Source organism: Canis aureus, chromosome 26, assembly GCF_053574225.1.
Source record: "Canis aureus isolate CA01 chromosome 26, VMU_Caureus_v.1.0, whole genome shotgun sequence".
In the NCBI taxonomy this organism is placed as follows: domain Eukaryota; kingdom Metazoa; phylum Chordata; class Mammalia; order Carnivora; family Canidae; genus Canis; species Canis aureus.
The window spans coordinates 42,748,149-42,775,246 of record NC_135636.1 but is presented as its reverse complement, the minus strand read 5'-3'; the positions used below and the strand labels follow the sequence as shown (position 1 = coordinate 42,775,246).

The 27,098-nt window shown below is 40.8% G+C and overlaps 3 protein-coding genes across 8 annotated transcripts in view; 2 read left to right on the top strand and 1 right to left on the bottom strand.

Annotated features, from left to right (window-relative positions):
- Window positions 1-220: 220 nt before the first annotated feature.
- Window positions 221-21,318, top strand: DPM1 (dolichyl-phosphate mannosyltransferase subunit 1, catalytic). 4 transcript variants are annotated; one of them, XM_077873584.1, is made up of 10 exons: window positions 224-416; window positions 3,615-3,714; window positions 9,376-9,409; window positions 10,962-11,038; window positions 11,123-11,148; window positions 13,437-13,532; window positions 16,585-16,653; window positions 16,783-16,881; window positions 18,446-18,560; window positions 19,447-19,570. In XM_077873584.1, the coding sequence occupies exons 1-8, from the start codon at window positions 256-258 to the stop codon at window positions 16,805-16,807; spliced, it is 588 nt and encodes a 195-aa protein (XP_077729710.1). In that variant the 5' UTR covers window positions 224-255; the 3' UTR covers window positions 16,808-16,881; window positions 18,446-18,560; window positions 19,447-19,570. The 4 variants fall into 4 exon arrangements, with proteins under 4 accessions (XP_077729713.1, XP_077729712.1, XP_077729710.1 ...); XM_077873583.1 differs by lacking the exon at window positions 16,783-16,881 and having other exon boundaries at window positions 225-416; window positions 19,447-21,318; XM_077873586.1 differs by lacking the exons at window positions 11,123-11,148; window positions 16,783-16,881; window positions 18,446-18,560; window positions 19,447-19,570 and having other exon boundaries at window positions 223-416.
- On the bottom strand, window positions 13,739-23,579 carry LOC144298747 (uncharacterized). Its single transcript, XM_077874057.1, has 6 exons — window positions 23,528-23,579; window positions 23,160-23,447; window positions 22,762-22,836; window positions 21,719-22,052; window positions 18,798-18,916; window positions 13,739-14,233 (listed from the first exon to the last, which is right to left on the bottom strand). The coding sequence occupies exons 1-3, from the start codon at window positions 23,577-23,579 to the stop codon at window positions 22,763-22,765; spliced, it is 414 nt and encodes a 137-aa protein (XP_077730183.1). The 3' UTR covers window positions 13,739-14,233; window positions 18,798-18,916; window positions 21,719-22,052; window position 22,762.
- The window catches only part of ADNP (activity dependent neuroprotector homeobox), a 32,803-nt gene continuing 29,059 nt past the window's right edge, over window positions 23,355-27,098 (top strand). Inside the window, exon 1 of one of the 3 annotated variants that reach the window (XM_077873579.1) lies at window positions 23,355-23,464. The gene's annotated coding sequence lies outside the window, so the exon portion shown is untranslated. Of the gene's footprint in view, window positions 23,465-25,583; window positions 25,724-27,098 lie in introns of those variants that run through there. The other 2 variants (XM_077873581.1, XM_077873578.1) reach the window with 2 other exon arrangements.

The following is a 27,098-nucleotide window of genomic DNA, read 5'->3' as shown; positions in this document are numbered from 1 at the left end:
ACGGAGTTTGGGGGGGAAAGTGATAAGTAGACATGAACCTCACGAATAAACGCTCAGATTCAACATTAATGTTTCGCAGCTCCTGAATATTTCCAATGGAATCACGAAGAGAGCTTTCGGAGAGCTAGAACCCTTCCCCCTAGACACGCACATAGCCCGTTCCCCCCCCCTTTCCGGATTTGGTACGGTCCGACCCGTCCCCTTCCCGCGCCGTGTTGACGTCATTCCGCTTCCGGCGACTCGCGCAGTTCCGCGATGGCCTCCGAGGAAGCGAGCGGTAGCCCTCGTAGGTCTCGGCGGGAGCCGGAGGGGCGCGCCCCGCGACAGGACAAGTATTCGGTGCTGTTGCCTACCTACAACGAGCGCGAGAACCTACCGCTCATCGTGTGGCTGCTGGTGAAAAGCTTCGCCGAGAGGTAGCGTGCCCGCCTCCCTCCCCGAGGAGTGAGATGAGCTGGCTTCGCCGGCCCGGGTGTCGGCGGTTGGCTGCGCGAGGCGGCTCTGCGCGGCCTGCCTTCGGCTCTCGAGGGAAGCCCTGGAGAGGAGGCCACCCTTGGGGCGAGCAGACGCGGATGCTTCTGGGGTTGTGTCGGGGTCTCATGCCTGCCCTTGGGTGTTGTGAGACGCCCCGTTTATTGTACACTCCCGTCCCCCTCCCCCTTCCCCCGTGTGCTTTCCCTTGTTTTCCTTTTTTTTTTTTTTTTTTTTTTTTGGTCGGGTTGGGCATCCTTTGGTTTGCAGCGAGATTGAAAGCTTGACCTCCCTCTTTTACTTCTAGGTGGTCAGGATGCGGCAGGAGCCGGGAGTCTGAGCACGCTCACTCCCGCCCCCGTGCCGAGTGCTTATGTAAGCATGAGGTTTGATCTCTGTGGGTTAGGGAGCTGCTGCTGCTGCTGCTACTGGGCTGGGCAACTTCGTTGGTCACTCGTGGATGTCTGATAACGGTCGTTAGAAACTGGACCTTTTAGAGTTTGAATTTGAAAGCGTTATACGATATATTTGAAAAAAAAATTTTTTTTAAATTAATTTATTTATTTTTTTTTATTTTTTTTATTTTTCAGAAAAATCCTGGTATCGGTAGAGAAGTAACTTGTTTTAGGGTTGCACCAGCGGGATCATGGGTGGGACGGATGGATCTCTGAAGGCCTTTCCATTGTCAACACGGACCAACTTAGGAAATTAACTTTTGAAAATGAGACCATATTCCACATGACTGTGTTGTAATGTAACCGGGTCATCCCTGGACGCGGATTATTTCTAGGACTTTTTTGTTTTCCCCTTGTTGACGTTTGCTTTACAAATGAAAACAGGGGCTTTGTTCACACGGTATTTTCCAGCATTTAGATAAGGGCTCAACACATAGTGGGGGCTTATTTATTAGAAGAATGTTGCAACAAATAACACCCATACTTTTACTAGTGTACTGGGGACAAAGTCTTCAGGATAGAACTGCTGGGTCAACAGATGTGCTTAAAATTGACCGTTGTTGGGGTCCCTGGGTGGCTCAGCGGTCTAGCACCTGCCTTCCGCCCAGGGCGTGATCCTGGAGACCCGGGATGGAGTCCCACACCGGGCTCCCCGCATGGAGCCTGCTTCTCCCTCTGCCTGCGTCTCTGCCCCCCACCCCTCTCTGTGTGTCTCATGAATAAATAAGTAAAATCTTTAAAAAAAATTGACAGTTATTATACAATTGCTCACCCCCCCCCTCCAAAAAAAGGTTGTGCCGACTTAGGACTGTCATTGGAAGAGTGCCTGTTTCCCCACCAACCAGTCAACCCGAGCTTTAGTAAACTTAACGTTTTTGGAAATGCTACTCTCCAAACATTGCTGTTTTTACTATAATTATTTCATTGGCATAATTATCTCAATGTGCCTGGCTCCTCATAGTTTGTTTTTTTTTTTTTTTAATTCATACCTTTTCTCCTCTTTTTAATTATCTTTTTATTTTGGTTTCTATAAGCACTTTCCACAGAGAAATTGTCATATCGTCAATCTTGTTCAGTGTGTCTTCTGAGTCTCACATATTTCTTGCCTTAATCAGAGATGTTTAATGAAGGAAACGATTTTCATTTCAGATGAAGTCAAATTCCTTTAACTACCTTACCCTCAGGTGGTCTGGGCACCGTGAAGTGAGAGAAAGTATAATTTGCTAACAAATGACTTCATTTATTTATGAAATTTGGCTCTTTCAACATACCAACTAGAGTCAACATCTTACATATTTCTGCTTGTAAAGCAATTGCCCAAAAGCCCCTCGAGCAACTGAAGTCCTGGTATTTACTCTTAACCCATAGGCTGGGTTTGAGTTTAGCTTTCTTCCTAGTTTGTTAGGGCTGACTTTTTTAAAGCATTTAACTGTGGAATGTGTTTTCTGATCAGTTTTCTTACATGTTCTTAGTATGGACCAAGAGGAAACAGTGTTGGAGGGGTTTTGCTGCGCTTCCTATAGTTTCCCCATAAGTTTCCCAATAAAGTAATAAAAAAAAAAAAATCTTCTAAAACAGGGTAGGGGAAAAAATAGTGATCACATGTACAACCAAGTATTGTGTTGGCTTGTTTTTAGAATAGAAACTATAACATAAAGAGAATGGAAAGCCCGGAGAGAGATGTTTATTTTGAAGCACATTGAAATCTTATGTAATTCTGTGTTTTTGTATTTAATAGTGTGAGATAACGGGTACAGCTATTTGAAATAATGGTGTAAAAGATTGACACCATTTTATTTTTTTAAGATTTTATTTATTTATTCATGAAAGACAGAGAGAGGCAGAGACACGGGCAGAGGGGGAAGCAGGCTCCATGCAAGGAGCCCGATGCAGGATTCTGTCCTAAGACCCTGGGATTACGACCTGAGCCAAAGACAGATGCTGGACTGCTGAGCCACCCAGACATCCCTGTGTCACCATTTTAAAGAGGGTTTTTTTTTTTTAATGGGTGAAATGAAATAATTGTTCCTCATTATGTTATTTAAATCTATTTGGGATTAAGTTTGAGAGAATATTCACTCAGCTCAATCAACCTGAGATATCTTTTAAATGTACTTTTGAAATATTTTTTTTTAATTTTTATTTATTTATTTATGATAGTCACAGAGAGAGAGAGAGAGAGAGAGAGGCAGAGACATAGGCAGAGGGAGAAGCAGGCTCCATGCACCCGGAGCCCGATGTGGGATTCGATCCCGGGTCTCCAGGATCGCGCCCTGGGCCAAAGGCAGGCGCCAAACCGCTGCGCCACCCAGGGATCCATGAAATATTTTTTATAACTAAGATTTGATATTAAGGTTATACAATTCTATTTCTAAAGTCTGTAAGTAAAACTTTGTGATATCATATATATAATTCCTCTGATTTTTTAAACTAAAGAGTATATTTTCTGAGAATTTTTTTTAATATCTCAGGACTTCATCATAGCATTTTTCAGCAACATGCTGAGTTTGGAGGTGAAATACTAAATGCTTGACATTTATTTCATTTGGTAATTGAAGTTTTCCTTAGTGATTACTCTGACAAATTCCCCTTATGCTCGTAAGAATAAAGAATTAGTAATTTAAAAATATTTTTTAATTTGAAATGTTGTCTCCAAACAATACAAACTTTCACTTTTTTTAATTTTAGTGGAATCAATTATGAAATTATAATCATAGATGATGGAAGCCCAGATGGAACAAGGGACGTTGCTGAACAGCTGGAGAAGATCTATGGGTCAGACAAAATTGTAAGTCGTGAACATTTTTTTTATATCACTTGTGTTTGTCTAGGGGAAAGACGAGAAATGACAATGCTTAAATTCAATCTATTTTTTTTGGAAACTGGAACAATAGAAAGCATTTTATACACTTGGAATTCAGATGCATTTTCATTGTGCTTATTAAAGTTTTATATGCCTTTGGTTGTTGGGTCAGTAGTAATTTTACAGCAAAGTAGTCAACCTTTGTTTTTTTGTTTTTAAAGATTTTATTTATTTATTCATGAAAGACACAGAGAGAGGCAGAGACATAGGCAGAGGGAGAAGCAGGCTCCATGCAGGAAGCCGGATGTGGGACTCGAGCCCGGTACTGTGGGATCACACCCTGAGCCAAAGGCAGACACTCAACCGCTGAGCCACCCAGGTGCCCCAAGTCAACCTTTAAATAAGCTGTTTTTATAACTTACTCTGCAGATAAGTTTCCTTGAAGGGTAAAATTAAAGCATGATACTGAATTGATAAGGAATGTTACTGAACTAGATTGCAATTAGTAATGCATGTCTTGATCTTTCTGGCTCCCTTTTTTGGAACTATAAAACCTTGTTAGCTGGGAAGGGTGATTGTTTTTTTTTTTTTTTTTTTTTTAAGATTTTATTTATTTATTCATAGAGACACAGCTAGAGAGAGAGAGAGGCAGAGACACAGGCAGAGGGAGGAGCAGGCCCCATGCAGGGAGCCTGATGTGGGATTCGATCCTGGGTCTCCAGGATCACGCCCTGAGCTGCAGGTGGCGCTAAACCGCTGCGCCACCGGGGCTGCCCGGGTGATTGTTTTCATGTGGAATTTGGCATTTCTATTTTTCAGAGCACTTGCCATCTTTCTTTTTATCTGTAGAACAGTTTTACCAGAGTGGATTGACTTTCTAAGTCTTAAATTTTAGATTTTCCCACAGTACTTTAAAGGATGTTGTTTTTCTACTGGAGTAACTTAGATGTAGAATTCATATTATAATGGCTTTATAATTTTTGTTTTTGATCACTAGTTTATTTTTATAATGGTTTGTATTTATAAGTGTTTGAATATACTTGTGAGCTCAGCTTTAGATAATTCTTGGGCCAAAAGCATTCAATTAAGTTCAGATTTAATTAGAAAACACATTCTAGGCATTGGGTATTTTACATACAGACTAGAGTTTTTCAATCTTGGCACTATTGACATTTGGGACCTAATTCTTTGCCTTAGATGGGGGGTAGGGCTGTAATAGGACATTTATTTATTTTTTATTATTTTTTCAAAAGAGATTCATGAGAGAAAGAGAGAAAGGCAGAGACACAGGCAGAGGGAGAAGTAGGCTCCCTGTGAGGAGCCTGCTGTGGGACTCAATCAGGACCCCAGGATCACACCCCGAGCTGAAGGCAGACATTTAACCACTGAGCCACCCAGGCATCCCTGTAATTGAACATTTAAATCATCCCTGGACTCTACCCACTAGATGCCATTAGCAGCCCTTCTCCCCAAGGTGGCAACCAAAATGTCTCTTGAGTAGCATCAAATGACCCCTTTTGGGCAAAATTGTCCCTTCCTCCCAAAAGAGAACCATCAGTATAGACATAAACAAAAATCTCTTGGAGAACCTTTATTGATATTTGCATTTTAAGAAAAGGCAATTAAGCATTATAAAAAGCTTTCACTGGGTACACATATTCTTACTTAATCCTGACAGTGAAATAATTTTTGTTCAGTTAGATGAGGTCGTGGTCAGTAGGAACAGTTTAAAGGAAAGAGGTTGACTCTTATACACGTGGTAAATCTCTTCTATGCTAGTTATTCTTTCCATATCACACATGGGTAACTCAAAGATCTATCACACCTCCAATCGTCTGAATATCTCCTGATGTACAGGAGGAGATTAAAAATTGACAGATTTTCAGCCTTCTAGTAGTAACAGGTTCATATTTTTGGTTAACAGTTCCCCAGTTTTTCTTTAGAGACTGTGAACCAATGCACTAAATCACATTTGTTATTATATAGAATACTCTGAGTTATATGTTGTTACTTAATCTGGGAGCAGCAACCTGACAGTATTTTGAATACTTTTGTCAGAGAACTTCATTCAGCCTTGAGTTGTAATTGATTGGTTGATCTTAGGGTATGTCTACTAAATTGAGCTTTTTAATTTCTAAAACAATGTGGCCCTCAAAAAGTTCCATTTTTCTCATCAACCCCATAAAATTCAAAATAATGAGGAAAAAAATTGTATCAGGATTAGGATTTTCCTGTATTACCAGGGAAATCCCGTTCCTTCATTATTTTATTACTGACCTTTGAATCATTTAAACTAGAAAATTATTCCCCCCAACAATATCAAGCCATGCTGTGGATGGTGCTTACTTGCTTTTAGGTGATGTGTGTGTTTAGTTGGGAGAGGAGATGGAGAAAAATTATTGAAGATTTCTTAGAATATCAAAATATTCAGCATGGATGCTTTGTTTGCTAGTCTTTCAAACTGGTTAAAATGAATATTTCAGAAAACAAAGTTGTTTTTTCCCTTTAACCTAAACTGAGATGAGAGTTTGTCACTTTCCAAGGTTACACAGCTAACAGTGAAGATGGGACCCTAGAAAAATTGAAGGTACATATCCTGTATTGTTAACCAGGGTTACTGGGCAGGAGGGTCTGAGATTAGGCTTCAGCCTTTCCTTGTTGAACGCATCTGTTACATTTGATTTAGGTCATCTGTTTCAGCCTCCAACTTGAGATTAATTTAAGTCACCTATGTTATTTCATAGTTTAGTATTTTTACAAATTGTTATTTTAACAAAATAATATATGTTCATTAATTTTAAAATGTCTAATACAACTGTGGGATTGAAAGATTGATTTCTGTTGTTTATCCCTAAGTACCAAAATATTAACTAACAGAAAGATCAGTACCTTAATGTACAAAAACAGCCTTTCTTAGCTGAAGATTTGTTTTTCTTTTCATTCTTCTTTATTTCAACTTTTTGAATTTGAGAGTGTGGTCCACTCAAATACCGTGTGATCCTAGGTTTTCTAAAGTGTCATCAAGATTTTTTATGACAAGAATTTTATACAAAATAATTTTTTTGTTAAACAAATTATAGCATCACATGAAGTATCTCATAAGCAGTTGTGGTAAGCATTCTTCAAAGTATGTCTGTGCATACTTTCTGTGAGCTCACAATGGTTCTCCTTATGGTGCATTTCACTACTTTATGCCATCCTCATTAACCTGAAGGGGTGGAAAAGGGAGGGGATGAAATTAAGGATTGGAAAGTAAAGCAGTGAAACAATGGGAACTTTTTATTGCATAATAAATGGAAAACTACATTCTTGTTATAAAATGAAAAAGTTACTGATAGAACTGAAGTTGCCTTTGATGAGCATTTTTGTGATCCACCTCCTAGTCCCTTCTCCAGGGGAGACCCCAGTCAGCAAGTTGGTGTGGGTTGCCTCAAACCTTTGTGCATATATGTTTGTGTGTCTACATTTGTAGAACTAGGCAATGTAGTGTTTTTTGTTTTTAAACATAAATGCAATCTGCCTCTATCATTCTGTTGATTTTTAATTGTAGCTGAGAGATTTTTTATCACTAAATTATCTCACTCTTTTAACTCTTCCATAATACTCTATCATATACAACATGATTTATATTTTATAAAAACTTGAGAAAAAAATTTTCCAGTAGGAAAAATCTAAGAAAAGTATTATAGAAAATCTAAGGTAAACTTTAATGGATTTGTTTTTCTCAAGGCAGACACCAGGTCAATATTTAGTCAGTAACTATCAATCAAAATCAAAACCTAAAAAAAAAAAAAAAAAAAATCAAAACCTAACATAACTTTTTTGATTTTGTTCACTGAATGTCTAGTTTTCTATATAAGAGCTAATTGAGCAGGAGTGTATTTTATCTGCGTTCCTCCCCAAGACCTACAGCAGTTTGCATGAAGTTAAAAAAAAGAAATTAACTGGTTGAATTGAACAGAAAATACTTTGTTTAGAGATTTGCAGTCTGAGGTAGCCCTCTTATACCCTGGCATACGCAGAAGAGGACAAGATAGGCTCGGGAGTGAGTTTGTTTGAGCCCCGTACCTCAGAAACCTAGAGTCAAAATCTTGGCATTCTACTTTTTCATAAATTTCCAGACAAAAGAAAAAAGCTAAGCAAGTAAGTCAAGATTTATATATGAAGCAAAATAATAATAATAATAATAATAATTAATAATAATAATAATAATAGACTAAGTGATTGACAAACAGTAAGAAAAGAAAAATTTTAGTTTTCTTGTTGGGCATATAATTCTTAAAGTCATGTCATTGGGCCAGTAGAGAATGTAATGAGGTCTCCAAGCATAAAGTCAGGATAAGTTGATGCAGTGATGGCAGCATTTAAAATCATAATAGGAATTCAAAGAAATAAGTGTGCATACTCTTGCATCCAGTGATTCCACTTTTATCATGCCAATTACAGAAATAACAGGATTTCTGCAAAAGGATATATGTACAAGTATCTTTATTATAGCAATATTTGGGGTTTTTTTTAATTTATTTATTTATTCATGAGAGACACAGAGAGAGAGAGAGAGAGAGGGGCAGAGACAAAGGCAGAGGGAGACGCAGGCTCCGTGCAGGAAGCCCAATGTGGGACTCAATCCCGGGTCTCCAGGATCAGGCCCTGGGCTGAAGGTGGTGCTAAACCACTGAGCCACCCGGGCTGCCCTATAGCAATATTTGTAATAGCAAATACCTGGAACCAACCTGACTACCATTAAATAATGACCATATATTGTCTGCCTTGTAACCTTAAGCCAAAGAAAAAAGAAATCAACATAAATAAATAAAATCACAACAGGAATTGAGAAAACAAACGTGGCTATCAAGTACTCCAAGAAGTTACAGGATAAATGAGTTAACGGGATGCCTGGGTGGCTCAGTGGTTGAGTGTCAGCCTTTGGCTTGGGGCGTGATCCCGGGGTTCCAGGATGAGTCCCACATCAGGCTCCCTGCATGAAGCCTGCTTCTCCTTCTGCCTCTCTCATGAATAAGTAAATCTTAAAAAAAAAAAAAAAAAAAATGAGTTAAATCCTTGGTTTTCTTGGGGGAAAGAATCAACAGATATTGTTCAAAATGATAAATCAAGTAATAGACATAACATTGTTTATATACTATTTTCTGGTGGATAGCTCCAGAAAAAATGTTCAGAATATGACCTGCAGAGGGGGATCCCTGGGTGGCGCAGCAGTTTAGCACCTGCCTTTGGCCCAGGGCGCGAACCTGGAGACCCGGGATCGAATCCCACATCAGGCTCCCTGCATGGGGCCTGCTTCTCCCTCTGCCTGTGTCTCTGCCTCTCTCTCTCTCTGTGTGTGTGACTATCATGAATAAATAAATAAAATCTTAAAAAAAAAAAAAAAAAAGAATATGACCTGCAGGATTAAAGTGAAAGAATGTTGTTTTTCCAAGCTGTTAAACTATTTGATTTGTTACTAAACATTTTTTTTGCTTTGGCAAAAAATGTTAAGCATACTTGGCTGTAAGGTCTAATAAATGCACCTATATTTTAATTTAAAGGAATAAACACCTATAATAAAGTTTTGTTTTGTTTTGTTTTCTTGGGGTTTTTTTGTTTGTTTTAGTATTTGTGTTAAAATGCCATTTCTTATTCTTGCAGCTTCTGAGACCACGGGAGAAAAAGTTAGGCCTAGGTAAGTAGAACCTCTTACCCCTCATACCTGCTCCTTGCCTTGGTAAGATTTTCCAGTGTGTATTTTCCTAATTTGGAACAAGGCCAAAATACAGTGACCTCCTGTGATGGTTTTTAATGATCTTAATGACATCTAAATAGTTTCACTGGAGTTGCCTGTATCAATCAAGGTCCACTTGGGAAAACGGAAACCACTGTCAGTCTTTCAGTACAGGGAATTTAATACGAAGAATCTGGTTACATAGGTGAAGGAATGCTGAGAAGCCAAATGGAACAGTGAGGCTACTCACTAGTAATAGCCAGAGGTTGCTTCCATCCTAAGAATGGAGCAACAGTTGGAAGAGATGGTGCTTTTGGAGCCCAGGAACCTAGGCTGTTTAGAAGGGGGTACAATGATGAAGTGGGGGGTCCCTGACAGGAGCTAGAGCCATGGAGGATATTCAGTCATTGCTGGGTGGGAGGCAGGGTAAGGAGCATGGGGGCTCATTTAGACTTTTCCTTTTCTCTCTCCTAGAAACTATCCCCTCCTGCCTTCCAAAACTATCCAGTTGAGCCAATTGAAGAGACCACCTGGGAACTGTATTTCCATCAATGTAGAGCAGATTAGGGAAGGGCCAGAGAAGGTATCAAATGTTTTGGACCAGCACACCACTTTAGCCAATAATCTTTGAAAATTTCTATATAAGTTGCAAAAAGTTATTCTTTATTTTTAAAAACTTTTCTAGTTTTTAAACAGGGTTATAGAAAGTCTCAGATGAACTAAGTCATTCTGAGATGAATATCTCAGTGCCTTGATTTCTGTTGTTGGTTACAGTTGCTTATGTTGAGAAGTGGTATAATTTCACTGAAAAATTGGAAGCACAGTTCTTAAAAATTGAGCATTTGCTGTCTTGAAGACCATCAGTTCTCATGTATCATCTAGTGTTCTGAATATCTGAACCCAGAGGTTCTTTGAGATTGAAATTATCTGGGACCTGCCATGAAAGCAACCAAGAATTCCTGACCAGTCAGTGGAAATCCAAAAAGCTGTGATCCTCACTTTTTACCAAAAGAAATTAGAAGAGTTCAGCCTTGTTATAAGATACTGTGGTGGTTTGGAACTAGAGAATGCGGGAAGCCCCAAATCCCCACTTATCCTTATCTGCCAGGTCCCTGGGGAACTTTTAGGCAAGGAGGTGGCTAAGTAATTGCAGGCTGCGCCTTTGACCCCAAATACCAGGCCAGGGCTCTAGTGTACTAGGCTTACAGTGTAGATGACACTCAGTGGGTAGCTTTTATGGAAATCGGCCAGGAGTGATGGGAAAAGCAGAAGCAGGGAAATACTTGTTAGCTGGGGATCCAAGCATCAGAAGGTGGTGCTTGGGACTAAGGTGAGGTTGGAGATGAAAGAATGGAACAGAGAAGTGTATTTAATAGAGAATAAATAAAGATTTAATTATAGTTTAGTATCGCCTTTAAGGAACTAATGATGCTTTTCAGATGCTTAATTTCTTCCCTGTTCAGGTATATATTTAAGCATTTCTGGCAGTTTTCTTTAATGGATTCATTTTTAGGAACTGCGTATATTCACGGAATGAAACATGCCACAGGAAACTACATAATTATTATGGATGCTGATCTCTCCCATCATGTAAGTGGTATCTTTCTTTATTAGTTATTCATGATAGTCTAAGCCTGCTTTACTCATCTAATGTTTATTTTTTCTAAATTTCAGCCAAAATTTATTCCTGAATTCATTAGGTAGGTATTTTTAATATTTGAAAGAATTATAATTCAAATCATTTATGTTAATTTTGGACTTATTTTCATCTTTTACTAATTAAAAATGCACATGCTATTTTAAGTTTGCTGTCGGAAATGAAACCAACATGTAGATCTGAGGCTCATAACTAGAGATATGTGACTAAATGAAATATTTTCGGGATAGTCAACAGATAATTCCTTTATTATCTAATCTAAATTCTCCCAGACTACAGGAAAAGATGGCAGGTCACTTCCCTGTTGAGGGAAATTTAGCCCTGTATCATAAGGGTAAAACACCATGAACAATTAGGGTTTATTCCAGGAATGCCAGAATGGTTCATCATTAAGAATTCATCCATATAACTTATTTGTCACATTAACAAAGCAGTATGGTTAAGTCTATAGATATTAAAAGGTAATTCAATAACTGTACTTGCCACTTCTAATAAGACCTTGAAAATAGAAATAAAAGGAAACCATCTAAATTTGATAAAGACAGCCCAGTCCTAACAGCCATCTTACTAAATGGTGAAATGTTGAATCGTTAATAAACGCATCAAGGTAGACATACCAGCTGTCATTATATATTATGTAGACATTTTAAGTGATGTGAGAACAAGAATTTAGTGTAAACCTTAATAAAGCCTACAAAATTGTATTTTGCAAGCAATATAGTTGTATTAGAAAATCCAAGACAATTTGAAACCTCTCAGAATAAGAATTTAGAAATTGTTCTATATTGAACTAAATATACTAAAACAATTAGGTAATGTTACTCTCCTATTTCAATTACTTCAGCAAGATCTCATTAACAGATGGGAAGAAACTCATTCTTTTCCTTGCCCATTAAACCGCTATGTAATCTGGCCCTTGCCTCCCTTTCTGAGCTCATCATTGTGCTCTTCCCCTCCACTCGCTGCTTCAGGCATACTCCTTCCATTGCTGTGTCACATAGGGTGCTATGTTTTTTTGCCTTAAAATGCTCTTACCCTGGGATCCCTGGGTGGCTTAGAGGTTTTAGCGCCTGCCTTTGGCCCAGGGCATGATCCTGGGCTCCCGGGATTGAGTCCCGCGTCAGGCTCCTAGCGTGAAGCCTGCTTCTCCCTCTGCCTGTCTCTGCCTCTCTCTCTCTCTCTCTCTCTCTCTCTCTCTGCGCCTCTATGTCTATCATGAACAAATAAATAAATATTTTAAAAGTAATAAATAAATAAAATGCCCTTACCCTGCTCCTTAATAGCCAGCTACTTCTCATCCTTTGATCTCTGCATAAAGTCACCTCAGAGACATCTTCTCTGCCTGTATAATCTAAATTCCCAAGAGCCCCTTTGACCTGAAAAGGAAATGGAACCAGGGGAATAGAAAATGTGTGGAAGATACAAAGAGGCCATATGTAGAAGAAAGACCAATGGCTAATAAACCTGAGGGAAGACACCCTGGGATGTTGTCAGGGAAACACGAAGCGAGATAACTGTGGCTGTATTTTATTACCTGTTAGTTTATCACAATTACAAACTTAAAGAGCAGCGCATCTAGCACAGATAAAATGGCAGGAAATGGACACACACAACTATTGCTGGAGGAAGCATGAGTTGCTACAACCTTTTTGGAAAGTAATTTCTGGTGATAACTATTCAAAATACTTGGAACATTTGTTTCCACTTTGGGTTGTATAAGCACGAGGATAAATATTTGTAAGAATGTTGCCACACGCTATTCATTGTGGTTGTGGTGTTGGGGGGTGAGAAGACCCACCATGAAAACAACCATACAAGTATATGGGTCCAGTGTTCTCTGGGCTATTTTTGCAGCTATTAGAAAGAATGTCTTTGTGGACCTATAGGATATCCATGATTCCATTATGTATATTGTTAACTGACAAAGGGCAGAATGTACCTTTTGGGGTTCCAGTTTTGTTAAACATCCAGAATCCCTGGGGTTTATATGTGTCTTCATTTCTCTGGAAGGGGAAAGGTATGGCGAGTTACCAGGCTGTTTTAGCACTGTTTAATGGGGCCAAGAACAGAATGGAGGGGGATTACGTTTTAGGATGGTTTCACATGGTGCAATCAGCAAATACAACTATTTTTTAGTTTTAGGAATTAATAAAGGAAAACAGGTTTGAAAATCTTACTTTGAAAGATTTCTCGGTGATATAGTTCATCTGTTTTCTTGACATTGTTTTTCTTGGCGAATCTTAAAAGTTCTTCTTGTGTAGCTCAAGAAAATAACTATTGAAAGGTCAATAGCTTTTTCTAATTGACAGCTAATTTATTTTTTTTCAACAGGAAGCAGAAGGAGGGTAATTTTGACATTGTCTCTGGAACTCGCTACAAAGGAAATGGAGGTGTATACGGCTGGGATTTGAAAAGAAAAATAATCAGGTATATACACATGCTGCGGTTTCTATAGTTTTTAGTGTAACTATTGGAAATTTGTTTTTGACGGGCATTTGAATTACATTACCATGCTCCCTTGGGATTTCTGGGATCAGATAGTAAACTTCCAATATGGACTCCCAGATAGCTCCTTATGTACAATTTTTCCCATGATTCAAGTATTTTATTTTGGATATTTTTCACCAAGGAAAAATCAGCATAAATCTTTGAACCTTTGTTAGAAATGGACTAATTAAACAAAATTAATTTTACTGGACCTTCAGCTTTAAGTGAACCTATTTGTATTTTCGGACTAAATAAGTGGTCTTTTTATATTTATGTGCACACGTGTGTGTGTGTATATAATCATTATAAATGAATGAGACACTTTATGATTTCAACTTTCACTAAGCAGCATAAAGTAGGGAGGCTTCGAGGTTAGACCTGGATTAAAATCCTGACTGTCATTTAATTCCTGTGTCACCTAGCATAATATATTGTACCTTTTCTGGCTTTACTTCCCTCAACATAAAATGAAAATGGAAACAGAAAACAGTTTCAGTTTCTATTGTTATATAACAAATTATGTTAAAGTTTAGTGACTTAAAACAAGTATTATTTCTCTCAAGTCTGTGGCTTGGCTGGTGGCTCTGCGGGTTTCACCTGGGCTCATCCATGCAGCTTCTTCAGCTGGAGGGTCAGCTGAGCTGGAAGATTCAAAATGTCCTCATTCACATATCTAGTAGTTGGAGCTGGTTGTTGTCTGGGGCATCTCAGTTCTCTTGCACCTTCTGGAAAGCTAGACTAGCTTCTTTACATGGCATCCTAAGGGCAGCATCTAAGAGTACCAAGGCTGCAGCAGCAAGACCTCTTGAGTCTTAGGCCCCAGGGCTAACAGCATTATTGTTTTGGCCAAGGCAAGCCCATAATGAAGGGATGGGAAAAGGAGAATCAAAAGACCCACAAAGAATTTCTGACCATATTTAACCTATAGCACCTTTTTGTAGTTGTTGAGAAGATGAGATCTATTTTAGCCTATAAGGGGTCTATGTCGCTTACTACTTAATATATGACAGCATACCTTTATATGTATTCTTACTAGTATTAGTGCTTTTTATTACTCTTTTCATTCTTATTGAAGATCCTGTTAATCTCAGTTCTGACTGTTTTAACTGTGGAACCTTGGGCAAGTCTTTTAAGACCTGTAAGAGTCTCAATCTTCAGTGAAATCAAGGGGTTGGATAAAACTGCTTTTTAATCCTGCTGAATATTGGAATCACATAGAGAGAAAGTCATACACAACTGTTCCTTGTCATTTTCCCATTCTCATGCACACACTGTAGACTGGATCTGTCCCATTCTCATTCACACACTGTGTGAATGGATCTCCATGGGTGGGGCAAAACAGTATTTTTCACAGGCTCTCTCTATGATTTTGTTGTGCAGCCAATGTTGAGACCAACAAGTGAGTGATCTCTCAGGCCCTCTGAATTTGGTCATTGCAGCTCTTATTTAAAATTAGGGAGTCCCAGTCAGAGACCCTTTACAATTTTTAGTTGGATTATTAAGTTATATTGAGTAGCGTTTGTCATTAGTTGTTAATGTCTACTCTGACTTAGAGTATATACTCCTGAGAAAGATTATGTAATCACTTGCCCACAAACTCATTTGTATAGACTAGAATTTGAATCCAAGCCTGTTTGACTCTTGCTGCATTTTAATGTTAAAAACCCCAATTTAAAAATACATTCGCTTGATAGAGGTACAAATATATATGTATACGTACACCTATATACACATATGCTCACTTTCCTTTGACTAAACCCTTTTGAGGGGTAAGCTGTATCCTAGAATTATTGTTATTGGAAGCAACTTGAAAGGGAAAATGTTTTTGTTAGCCATTATCTCAGCTATATCCCTAACCATGTTATCTGTATAGAAATAACCTTTCCTAGGGAGGCCCTTGGTAGTTACCTAGGCTTTGGAGAGAAGCTCTTCTTTCCAGTCTGCCCCAGAAAACTTTTTTTTCCTGAATTAGAGCTCACTAAAATACCTGTAATACAAAAGTCACTTTTTCCAAGAGTATTTCAGATCTTTTTGAAATGTTAATAATAGCTATTAGTAATAGCTTGAAATTGATACTTAGTTGTGTTTGAAGTACATATGCTGTCATTGTTATAGACTGGATGTCTGCTAAAATGTATGTGTTAAAATACTTTACCTTCAAAGTGTTGGTATTTGAGGGTGGGGTCTTTGGGAAGTAATTAAATTTAGTGACCGTGGGGCACTCATAGTGGGATTATTGCCCTTTCAAGAAGAGACCAGAGAGCTTGGCTTCTGTTGCCCTCCTCCCCACTGTGAGCACATTGCGGGGAAGGCAGCCTCTGTAAGCCAGGAAGAGGGTTTTCACCAGAAGCCAGGTCGGCTACACCTTCATCTTGGACTTCCTAGCCCTCAGGACTGGGAGAAAGAAATATCTGTTGTGTTAGCTACCCAGTCTCTAGTATTTTGTTATAGTGGCCCAAGTAGACTGAAATGAACCTTTGTTCAATTTCCAGAGAGTGCCAGAAACCAAAACCCTTTCCCACTTACATACCTTCTTTTTTTTTTAAAAAAAGTGCCATTTTTATGCAGACTGACCTGTTGCCTGATTGAAACCCATGATCCTTTGTGCTTATTAGAATCTGAAAAGGAGACTCCAAATCCCTGATCCCTTTTGCTGTCTGAGAGATGTTCATAATTCTAAATGAGGACTGTTGGCAAACATGGAAGTTGAATTAAAAATCTGTTATCTTTCTTACCTAAAGCTTAAAAGAATGATTGTTTTATAGGTGCTCTCTAAATGTCCATTCAAAGGATAAAAGTCCCTATTTTCTCAAAAACGAGAGTATCAGATCTTTTACTGACTAAACTTTGTCTTCTATAAAATTGACATTTTTGTGAAATAGTGTTGCATGTATGAATTAGTGTAGCAGTTTTAGCACTTTGGTCTTCGATGTGTTTCTCTCTGTTTCGAAATTTATTTTATAAAGAAAATCTAATTGTTTTATTTAAACAGCCGCGGGGCCAATTTTTTAACTCAGATTTTGCTCAGACCAGGAGCATCTGATTTAACAGGAAGCTTCAGGTACAGTAAAAACTTGTGGTTTTATATTTTCTATTATTTCCAACTTCTTGCCTAAATTTCTTCATATACAATGGCTTATTTTTAGAAACGCTTTTCATTTCTACCCTATTTTTGTTTTGGAACACACAGAAAAAGGCACACTGAAGTTCCTTAAAAGTTGCTAATGAGGACTGAGCATCTTCTTAAGGAAAAATGTACTTTCTAAAGAGCATCAAAGACAGGGCTTAGGTTAGTATGCTTGTTAACATTCACATTGGTGCTCAGCCCCTAGCGGGGAACCCAGGGAACCAAGGTGGCTACCCATTGCTTATTCAGAACATTGCTATCACTGGTAATATGCTCCAAAGAACAGCACCTCTTCCAGCAATTTTCTGCAATTTCTATGAATATTTATAGCACTGTCCACAGAGTTTAAAATGTTAATGTTTTGGGTGTTTTCAGTTACCTTGATCTCCAAATGTTTTTTGTTTTTTAAGATTTTATTTATTTATTCAGGAGAGACACAGAAAGGCAAATATGTAGGCGGAGGGAGAAGCAGGCTCCCTGTGGGGAGCCTAATGTGAGACTCGATCCCAGGACCCTGGGATCACGACCTGAGCCAAAGGCAGACACTCAACCACTGAGCCACCCGGATACTCCTCTATATGTTTTTAATTTTAAAAATAAATTCTTGTTTAATTGGAACAAAGCCTCCTTCCAGGTTGGGGGGAGGGTAATTTATCTCTGAAACTGTATGTTGCCTGTCCAAACTTCATGCATTAGTTGATAATTTATATTACTTGGCATTTGCTTTTTTCCATTAAGTAATGTTAATTCTTTTGTCCTTTGTTAAAATTGACTAGGTTAAGATAGGAACCTAAGGGGAATCCCTGGGTGGCTCAGTGGTTTAGCGCCTGCCCTTGGCCCAGGGCGTGATCCTGGAGTCTTGGGATTGAGTCCTGCGTCGTGCTCCCTGCATGGAGCCTGCTTCTCCCTCTGCCTGTGTCTCTGCCCCCCAACCCCCAAATAAGTAAATTAAATAAATCTTAAAAAAAAAAAAAAGATAGGAACCTAGGCATTGCAGGATTGAGGCAATCCTGGGAGGATACAGCTGTTACCATTTGGGGTCACAGTTAGACACCTGTCATGGGCAGATGTGCCGCCCCACTTTAGATGGGCTGCAGGCCAAACATAGCCCATCAGATTTACAAAGAGAGAGCAGCTGGGAAGTCCTGTGGGTGAACCCAGTCACTTTCTTCAGGAGCTCCCTGTTATTAAGTCCCCTAAAGGGACTTTGTTTATCCCAGGTTAATTTATTTAGTAGATCTTGGGAAATAGAAACTGCTCAGACATTTTTGAGGAAACACCTGTTAATTACTGGGTTTGCTCTTGTCATCTCCTTTATATTGTTGATTAATCATCATCTATCAACTGTATTGTTACAATATTTGAAACCGGTTTTCTTCAGTCAACTTTAAAAATAAATTTTAAAATTTAAAGCTAAAACTAGTGGGTGGTTCTGCTTCAAATGATTCACTTTACTGTATTTTTACAATTTCTGGTAGTATGGTAGAAAAAAAATTTCCTAAAAGATACTAAAAATTCATTTTCAAAATTATTCTAAATTATTTACTAAATATTTCATGACTGTTCCGGTTCAGGACAAATGTATCATAATCATAAGCTGTGACAGTTTTTCTACATACAAATGATTAATGAAAGGTTTATAAATAACCAGTGAACTTTCAAAAAGTCAAGATACCTGTAAACAAGTATATATCTAGGTGTTCACGTATATTTTAATTTCTCACAGGTTATATCGAAAAGAAGTTCTACAGAAATTGATAGAAAAATGTGTTTCTAAAGGCTACGTCTTCCAGATGGAGATGATTGTTCGGGCAAGACAGTTGAATTATACTATTGGCGAGGTAGGCAGACTGATGGTAAATAGTATGTTGTATTCCTCATAAAGAAACAGGTTTAGACTTCTAGTAAAAAGTTTAACTTGCATGACTATTAAATATATGAAGTCTTCTAATTGTTTAGAATATCCATGCACCAAAGGGTGAAAAGTCACTTTCAAATTAAGTACATTTGACCTACCGAGATTTAAAACATTAATAGAAGGCACCATTCCCTTTTAAAGAACTAAAAGTTGCCGGTACCTTCTGCATCTTGCTTGCCCTTTCTTCTGACCACTCAGCATTGTGGGATGAATGTGTTTGCTCCTTTTCTTTTTCCCATAGCCAGGAGCCACTCAAATCATGAATCCATTTGCCATTTTCTATGAGTAAATGAAGAGGACAGGAATTATGGGGACAGGAAGTGGTCAGTAATATTTACAGCTAGCTAGTGAGCTCTTAGGAAAGGCTCTCCTCCTCTAACCCTGATGCCTTACTCATAGCAAGAAAATAACTAGAATGTCATATGTCTCCTGTGGAAGTGTTAAGATTTGTAACTTAACACTAAAACATAGTGGCAGATTTAATGGACCACTGAAAAAATTAAGTGAAAGGCCATTTTACTTTTGGAGTATAATTTTTTCTCAAAATACAGGTTAAAACTTTGTCAACAGCTTAATATTCAGGATCATTGCTTTTCATATGGGTGTAGATTTGGTTCATATGACTTATTTTTAGGTAATGAAATGTTTAAAGATTTGGAGGTACAGTTTGCTGTAAGAATCATGTAATTCTGAACCAACTTGAAGGACTTACTATCATAAGACAAATATTACTTTTATTGTATGCATGCTGTGCTTTCTTTCTGGTATTTTTGAAGACTGACTTAACGTATATATATATTTTTTACTAGGTTCCAATATCATTTGTGGATCGAGTTTATGGTGAATCCAAGTTGGGAGGAAATGAAATAGTCTCTTTCTTGAAAGGATTATTGACTCTCTTTGCTACTACATAAAAGAAAGTTATTCATTATACTTACCATGTTGAGTTCATTTAAACATAAAAGAAGCCTGCTTGCTGATTTTTATAAAATGTACTCTTAGAGCATAAATCATAAGGTAAGGTAAATTTCATACAAATCTTTTTTTCTGAGGAAACTCCATTTTATATGTCAAATTAAATTAGAAAAATGAGCAGTGTTTTCAATTTTCATTTACATTTTGCTGTATTATTAAGACTTGTAAATAAATGTATTGGGTTTTTCAGAAAATACTGAGCTTTCATTAGAGTATGTGAGTGCAGAATTTCTTACATGGTAAAGACTTTGAAGTATATTAAAAAACTGGATTCATAGCTCATTATAATAGATACCAGAAGTAAGAAGAATGTTAATTATATTCATGAAATATATATGGCTGTTTCTGTATATATGAAGAAGTAGACACCTCTGCCCCTTCTTTAAAAATGTATCTCAGATTTCTTAAACTAGATAAAACAATATGTTTAGGTCACAATTTCATCTGTCAAAGCAAGTTTATTTAAAATACATATTGTGAATTGGAAACTTGACATCCGTTGATTGCATAGCTATTTTTTTTTTTTTTCTATCTTCAGCAGTACCTTCTATCAGTAGGAAAAAATATTGATGACAATATTTTGTCAGCATCAGTAGTCTTGATGACTTCAATACTTAGCTGCTATAGTATTTTTAAACATCTTACTAAGCTTTAAGTGTTCCACCAGTGAGTGCACTGTTAGTTGTTCATTAAAGCCAGCACACATATTCTGTTTATCTACCTTCTCTAAGCTAAGTGTTTCAAAAAAAAATTTTTAACTGTAGCATAGCTTATGGAACACATGGTATCTTTTAAATTTGTGGGAAGGCATACTTTGAGCAAATAAGCCTAAGAGCAAGTTGACTTTCCTTTGCAAGGAAGAGACATCTCTAAGTTATTTAATAAGCATATTTATTGAACAGTATTCCTAATTACATTTTCCTGGCTTAATTTGACTGCTAAAGAAATTTAAAATCTGATTTTTCAATTGCATTTCTAACAGATCATAATCAGAAATTAATATCAGACTATAAAACCTTTGGTGTCATTTTGAACATTACCTACTCCCATAGTTGAATCCATGGGACACATTCCAAAAGGGCCTCTACTATTCTATGTCCCTTTTACACAGAGCTGTTTAGCCATCCAGCACACCAGGGACCCACCTTCCTTGGGGAAGTGACATCTCTCATCATTAATAACTAGAAAATTCATCACTGTTTAATGTAGAATTAACCTAATGTAATAGAAATACAATACTCTTTTCTGTGGAGTGTTTAGATTCTCCTCTTTTTCATCTAAACCCAAAGATTTTATTGTCAAGTATATGGAGCAGAGATTAACTACCTCAGAGAACTCATTATAAATTATTGCCTTCTCAGACCTCACTAGAGTAGGTAGCTATCTTATGCCTTTTTAATCTTACTCCCATAGTCACAACACTGTCACTACTAGAATTTATAGTAAAGAAAGTATTTAAGCAGTGAAGACTTTTTTCATGTAGAAGTTATTTAGAAAAGAATCTGGACTATTTAGATGCATTTCTGTAAGACATCTGATGATTTAAACACTAAAATCTCAAACATTTATATGTGAACCTAGCATCTCTTTTTACTTTGTAAATTAGTCCAAGGATAAAATCCAGATGTTTTCCCTTTGTATTATCACTGTATGAACTCTATACCTAAGGAAAACGAAACTTGAGATAAATGGTTTTGCTGATTTCATAGTAGATTTTGCCTGTCTTCTGTAACATGTAATTAGATTCTTCATCTTTGTTTCTCTAAATCAAATGCTTGTGCCACCCTCTCACACACACACACACACACACCCTTTTTTTTTTTTTTTTTTTTTTTAACTTTTCCAGCTCTTGTTTTCCTTTGAAATACTGATTTGGCTTTTAAAGATTTATCTTCTCACAATTTCAGAAACTAATGGAATTCTGTATTGGTTCAAATGGCTTGTTTAAACCTGCTAAGTGAAGTCTTAGACATTGAGCTATATGTAACCACAATCTGTACTGTTTTCAGTTTAGTCAGAATCTTTGAGATGTTAAGTACTGTTTGAAACTGTTTTAACTTGAAATTTAGAGAAACGGCCAAAGATCAGTGTATTTACAGAGCACACCTTAGGAAAACAGGCTTGGTTAATCCTTCATGATGGTGTTCCTTACTCTTCAGTATGTTTCGCCAATGACATACTCTTAGATACAGTCTACTCCAAAAGGTGGGTTCAAAGATGTTGAGACAACGTGTTGGTTGGGATTGACCTAAATTTACACGAGCTGTCCATGTGCTGTCTTGTGACATCCACATTGTGGTAACGCTAGAATGACTGTCCTTGGGACCACAGTTGACGTGTAGTTTTTGAGCGTCTTCTGGAGGCCCATCAGCAGCACCTTTTCTCCTCTTCAGGCTTCACCAGTCCAGAGGCCCCCAAACGCTAGGCTCCCATTTGTTTTCTTCAGGCCAAAGAGAAGAGCCCATCTTTGACTTGGAAGAGAGTCAGCCCCTGGCCACTAGGTAACCCACCCGCCGGGAAGGAACCGGGGCTCCGTGGGCTCGTGTCCCGTCTCCAGGCGGTGTGTGAAGCACGAGGCCCTCACACCTCTTTTAAGGCAGGAGGCATCGCGCTCGAGCGGCCAGGTGCCCCTGCCCCTCCCGCTGCCGCCCGGCCCGGCCCGGCCCGCCCGTGAGCGCGCAGGCCTCCCAGCACGTGGAGCCGCCGGGCTGCCCACACGCCCCCTCCCGCCAGATGTAGTCCAGGCCCAGCTGGGCCCGCGCAGGGATCCCCGGCACGGCCACCTGACTGAGTGCAGGGCGTGCTGCGGCCCGCTGCTGGTGCCTCCGCCGCCGGCGCTGCGGCCAGAGGAAGGCGCCCGCCGTGCACACGGGCCTTGGAAGCGCACTGCGGCCATTATCCGCGGCGCCTCCTAGTGGGTCAATGGCAAATCCTCTTGGTTCTCGCGAGAGCTCCCCCTCAGTGGGGATTATATAATTTCCCTCAGGTGGGGGTGCTGGTGCCACCCTCCCTCCCAAAAAGTTAGGTGCAAGCCCAGGTGGGAGTGAGAGAGTGGTCCCTGGGGGACAAGGGGGGAAGGGGTGCTGTCCCCCACTGCCCCCCCCCACTTAGCTGGACAATGAGTCCTCTTATGCTAATGAGGTATTTACGTCACTTCCGCTCTTTCTCGGCCGCCATTTTGGCTAGGGCAGGTTCGGGGACTCGCTCCGAGGCGCTTGTATTGTCTGCTGAGGGGAGACGCGGGATCAGCCCCCTCCCCCGCCCGTTGCCGCCGCCGCCTCCGCCGGCCCGGTCTCCCCTCCGCCGCCCGCCGGGATCCATGAGCTGAACTCCCGCCCCCCCCGGCCGCCGCCATCTTGTGCCCCCTCCCCCTCCCGCGGGCAGCGCTAAGGGGGATTTTGGCGTCTCCTCAGACACAGCTCCCTCTCTCGGTCCCCGCTGCTGAGGAGCGAGAGGAGCGCGGCCGCCGCCGCCCGCCCGCCCGCGCCGGTGAAGCCGCCTCTCCCACACCCTCCGTCTCCTCCCTCCGCCCCTCCTTTGTCTGCACCGCTCGACGACGCTGCCGCCGCCGCCCGCGCGGGGACTGGAGGGAGCCGCTCGCGCCGCCGCCGCCGCCCGCCGCTCTGCTGCGCCCGCCGCGCCCCCCGGCAGCAGCCGCGGCCGCGGCGCGAGCCGGAGCCCGCCGAGCCAGCGCGCGACGAGGCCCCGGGCGCGCCCTCGCCGCCGCCGCCGCCGCCGCCGCCGCCACCACCGCCACCGCCGTGCCGCCGCCATCCGCCCGCCGCCGCCGCCGCCGCCGCCGCCCGGCCCCCGAGCACGCCGGCCCCGCGCGCGCCTCGAGGCCGAGTCAAGGTAAGCCCGCGGCCGCCGCGCGCCCACCCCGCGGCCCGGCCCCGGCCCCGGCCCCGCTCCCGCTCCGCGCTCCCCGCTCCCGCTCCCGGCCCCGGCCCCGGCCCCGCGGGCGCATTGTTGCGCCGACTGCCTGCGCTCCGGCCACACACGCTCCTTTGCACGCTCCGGTGCTGACGGAGCGCCCGCCCCGCCGCGGACCGCTACCCGGGCTCCGCTCCGGGGGCCAGGCGCCTCCTCCTGCAGCCCGACCCCCCTCCCCGCCCCGCGAGCCCGCCGAGGCCGGCAGCCAGCCCGGCCCCGGAGCCTGTGCCGCTGATGGCATCTCCCTCCACCCCGCCCCCAGCGAGCGCCGAGCTGCTCCCATCCCTGGAACTGAGCCCTTCCTCCCGCAAGGAGCCCCCCACGCACACCCCCGGTGCCTGGGACGAGCCCGCTGCCACCTCTGCCCACCCTCGGCTGGGGGAGGGGGGACACTGGGGGGCGGGGAGCGTGCATGGCACGGAGTGGAAAGTCTTTGCCTCCGCCGTGCAGCCCTTCCTCCCCAGCACGCCAGCTCCCCTCCTGTCCTAGCCACGGAGTCCACCACCACCCCCTTTCCCCAGGCGCAGCTGCCTGGTCAGCACGACCTCTTAGGAACATTCTGAGCCCCAACTTTGCAATGAGACGGTTAAAAAAAAAAAAAAGGAAATCCAGAAAGCTGCGAAAAGATTTTTTTTTTTTTTTTAATGCAATGAATGGGGAGGAGTTCTTTGAGCACCCTTTTATTCACCTCTCTTTCCTCTGGGCTGCCTGCCTGCCCTCCCCTCCCCCTCAACCTGGATGCCTGTCTGCTGGAAAAGGCGCGATTGCTTCTCTTCCTCTTCTGCCCAAGATCAGGCGCTAAGGTCTAATATCCTTTTTAGTCACACATGGACCCACACTAAGTCTTCTTGATGTTCTTGCATTCACCAGTTCCTCTGGGCAGTTCTTGCTATAACCCCATTTCTCAGACAAAGGCTTAGGAGGGAAAAAGAACCAAACTGTTTCCTGTGTTTGCCATTTTAATGCTGTCCATCCCCACACACCCAATTCCTATTCCTGATGCTTCTCGTACCAGTGTCTTGAACCTTCAAAATGAAAACAAAAACAAAAACAAAAAACAGAAATCTCCTGAGTGGCTTGATACAGTTTCTTTATAAATCTGCATTGTTGCTTCTGGTTTATGGCCATGAAGAAAATACCAGCCCCCACCCAAAATGCACCGCAGCCAAGTCGGCTAAAGGCGATGAGTGTTGGAGTCAGTAGGGGGCGCATTCCCTGCACTGGGTAAGGCTGCAGAGGGGGGAAGGGCCCCAGAGCTAGAACAGGATGTGCTTCACAGCGCCTTCTACAGACCATGGGAAAATGGACCCAGCAAGACACACTCTCGCACTCTTAGTTGGTGAGCTGACAGCAACATGGCGAAGGATTAAGGGAGTCAAGAGCGGTGATTTTATTTCTTTTAAAGAACCCACCCTGCATTTTAAAAGTTCTCTCTTTTTACTTTTTCAAAACTGTTGACCCTCAGACAATCCACATTTGTTCTTGGCACATCATTGGTACACAGATTTTCTATTCTCTGGAATTATGGAATTCTTCCACCTTAAGCTTTGAATGAGTCACCATGTCTTTCCAAGGTCAGATGGTAAAGGGGAAAGTGTAAAACCTGAGAGTAATGCATTGGTTTGGGGGTATTGCTGATTGCCTCCTTTCTTCATGGCCCAAATCTTTCCAACTCTTTGAGAGTTAAAAATCATTCTTGAAGGATGTTGTTAGAATGTTAGTGGGGTAGTAATTCTCATAAGCATGTAGATGGGTGTCATGATTTGCAAAGCCTTGTTGGTAAACATCAAACCCGTGTTGAATTCTTCATTGTCAAACTCAACAGAGTTGATTGTAAAATTTTGTTGCCTTCCAACTTTGGACTTGTAATTGCCGCCATTCATTATCTCAGTAGCCAACCACCAACCACCTTTGCAAAAGTGTTGACACCGGTCTTCTGTGAGCACCCACCTTCTTAGGGTGTGTTGATTTCTATAGATTTTACTCCTCTTGTTATTTCCATAGGTGTGAGATGCACAATGCGAAACCTAGGCCCCAGCTTTTGCACCATGATGCACAGGGTTGTACTTTTTGTACTGAACTGATAGGTGGCCTAGTGGTTATGCCCTGTACTACCATTTTGAGGATCTGGACTCCGTTCCTGCCTTGCTCTTTGGACCACATTGTCAATTCACACCGGTGGGTATATTCATTTTGGAGGGTGGGAACTGCAGCAACAGGGAAGCCAGAGACTTCTTCCTCCTTGGTCACCACCAAAGCCAACACTTCCAAAATTTCAGCCTAGCCACATTCCTCAAGGAACCGGTTAGAGCTGGTTGCAGTCGAGGGTTCTGAACAGAGAAATGACATAGTAGCTTGTTTAAGAGAAAATTTTGAAGTTGCTAATGCTGTTTTAATCATTTGCATTCTGCACTCTTGTGTATAAAGTATGTTAAGTTCTTGATTATTGTTATCTTGATGACCCAGGCTCAAGAGTTGCTATAGTTTCTATAAACCTTACAGATTCTCTGATCAGAACAGGCCCTTCCATGAACCTGTCCTTGTTACCAATGATTGTCAGTGGTTGTTGATAATCAAAGGTACTTTTAAGACTTTGTTGCAAGTATGTTACATAGACAGACCAAGATAAGTTTATGGGGAAACTTATGAATGGGTGTATTCTTTGATACATAGTTAACCAGTTGGTGCTTAAGAGTTTTCATGGGACATTTGCTGCCAAGTAACCTTTTGGTGAGTGAAAAGGAAGGAGGCAGCTTGGTTCAGTTATTCCATTGGAGACCTAACTATATTGCTTTTGCAATATTTTAGTAGCCACAAGAATCAGATATTAAATCTAATGGTGATATTTATAATTTTTAAATACTGATCAGTATTTGTTAAACAGATATAATTTTGACCTGTACTTGTTCTTTGATAGATAGTTATATGAGTTTTTAAAGGAGTAGTTTGAAAACCACTTCTTATTTGAGGGTATGTTTGAGGTGAGGTTTGTGAAGGTGCTTTTATTTGACTTGGCAAATTACACATAAGATGCAGTGTTAACTGATATCCTTAGTGGTAATAGCCATTCTCCTCCTACGGGAAAACTTGCTATGAGCTCTTAGAAAGCATGTATTCTGCAGTTTTTCAAGGTTTCCTGGTTTGAGCATTCTAAATTAAATTTATAAATAAATAAATAATAAATAGTAAGGCTATTGGGCTTGAAGGCTGGAATTTAGGTAAACTGAGGGTTTGTTAAAAGTACAGGTTGGGGGAAGGGAGCCTCAATTAAGCGGAAGGTGGGAATGGGTATTCTGTTTAATTGAGCTTTAAGTAGAAATGCCTTCTTTACTTAGCCTTTGTTGAAATTTCCTAAAGTTACCATATTAGAGGCTACTGTACATTGAACTAAGCCTTTGATTTTGATTTTTATAGTCTCTGTTTAGAAAATATAGGAGATTGGGCTTTGAATCTCTAAAAGACCTCTGGCCCTGCCTATCCTGGAAGTCATTGGTTGTAAACATACCCACTGTGAATTTGTTTTGCTTAAATTTCTCTTTTTTTTCCTTAAACC

Excerpts from the sequence above, each read along its gene's own strand:
- DPM1 (XM_077873583.1), top strand. The coding sequence starts at position 256 with ATGGCCTCCGAGGAAGCGAGCGGTAGCCCTCGTAGGTCTCGGCGGGAG. Across the intron at positions 9,410-10,961 it reads GGAGAAAAAGTTAGGCCTAG|GAACTGCGTATATTCACGGA; the intron begins GTAAGTAGAACC and ends ATTCATTTTTAG. Across the intron at positions 11,039-11,122 it reads ATGCTGATCTCTCCCATCAT|CCAAAATTTATTCCTGAATT; the intron begins GTAAGTGGTATC and ends TCTAAATTTCAG.
- LOC144298747 (XM_077874057.1), bottom strand. The coding sequence starts at position 23,579 with ATGCGCCCGCGGGGCCGGGGCCGGGGCCGGGAGCGGGAGCGGGGAGCG. Across the intron at positions 23,448-23,527 it reads GCGGGAGCGGGGAGCGCGGA|GCGCGCGCGGGGCCGGCGTG; the intron begins GCGGGAGCGGGG and ends CTCGGCCTCGAG. Across the intron at positions 22,837-23,159 it reads GGCGGCAGCGTCGTCGAGCG|ACAATACAAGCGCCTCGGAG; the intron begins GTGCAGACAAAG and ends TCCCCTCAGCAG.